Source organism: Buceros rhinoceros, unplaced genomic scaffold, assembly GCF_000710305.1.
Source record: "Buceros rhinoceros silvestris isolate BGI_N320 unplaced genomic scaffold, ASM71030v1 scaffold20982, whole genome shotgun sequence".
Lineage (NCBI taxonomy): Eukaryota > Metazoa > Chordata > Aves > Bucerotiformes > Bucerotidae > Buceros > Buceros rhinoceros.
The window spans coordinates 7830-8236 of NW_010397396.1; the positions used below are offsets into that span (position 1 = coordinate 7830).

At 62.7% G+C, this 407-nt stretch overlaps 1 protein-coding gene across 1 annotated transcript in view; it reads left to right on the forward strand.

Moving 5' to 3' along the window:
• ANKRD2 (ankyrin repeat domain 2 (stretch responsive muscle)) overlaps window positions 1-407 on the forward strand; it is a 3304-nt gene that overhangs the window by 1589 nt on the left and 1308 nt on the right. Inside the window, 1 exon segment of the mRNA XM_010146248.1 lies at window positions 81-184. Within this exon segment, the coding sequence (XP_010144550.1) occupies window positions 81-184 (104 nt within the window).

A 407-nucleotide genomic window follows, 5' to 3' on the forward strand; every position in this document is an offset into this window, starting at 1 on the left:
TGTGCCCTGCCACCAGAACCCCCAGGAAAGGACTGGGCAGGGATGGATCTGTCCACCAATACTGAGCTTCACTCCCCCAGTTCCACCGTACAGCCCTGCACCGCTGCTCACTGGAAGGGTACATGGACATCCTAGAGAAGCTGCTGGACAGTGGAGCCACCGTTGACTTCAGGGACCGGGTGAGGCCGGATCCTGCCCACTGGCTCCGTGCTGGTCTAAGAATCCAGGCATGGTGTAGCCAGAGCAACAGTGGGGTTGGGGTCTCTGCAGTGGGGCAGTGCTGTCCCCACCACCAAGGTGGCCACGGGCATGGCTCTGCTGGCTCAGCTCGGGTACAGGGGCTGTCTGGGGTGGGGGACAGAGAAGGAGTGGTGGAGTCCCCACCGTGACATGGCTCTATGCGCCCC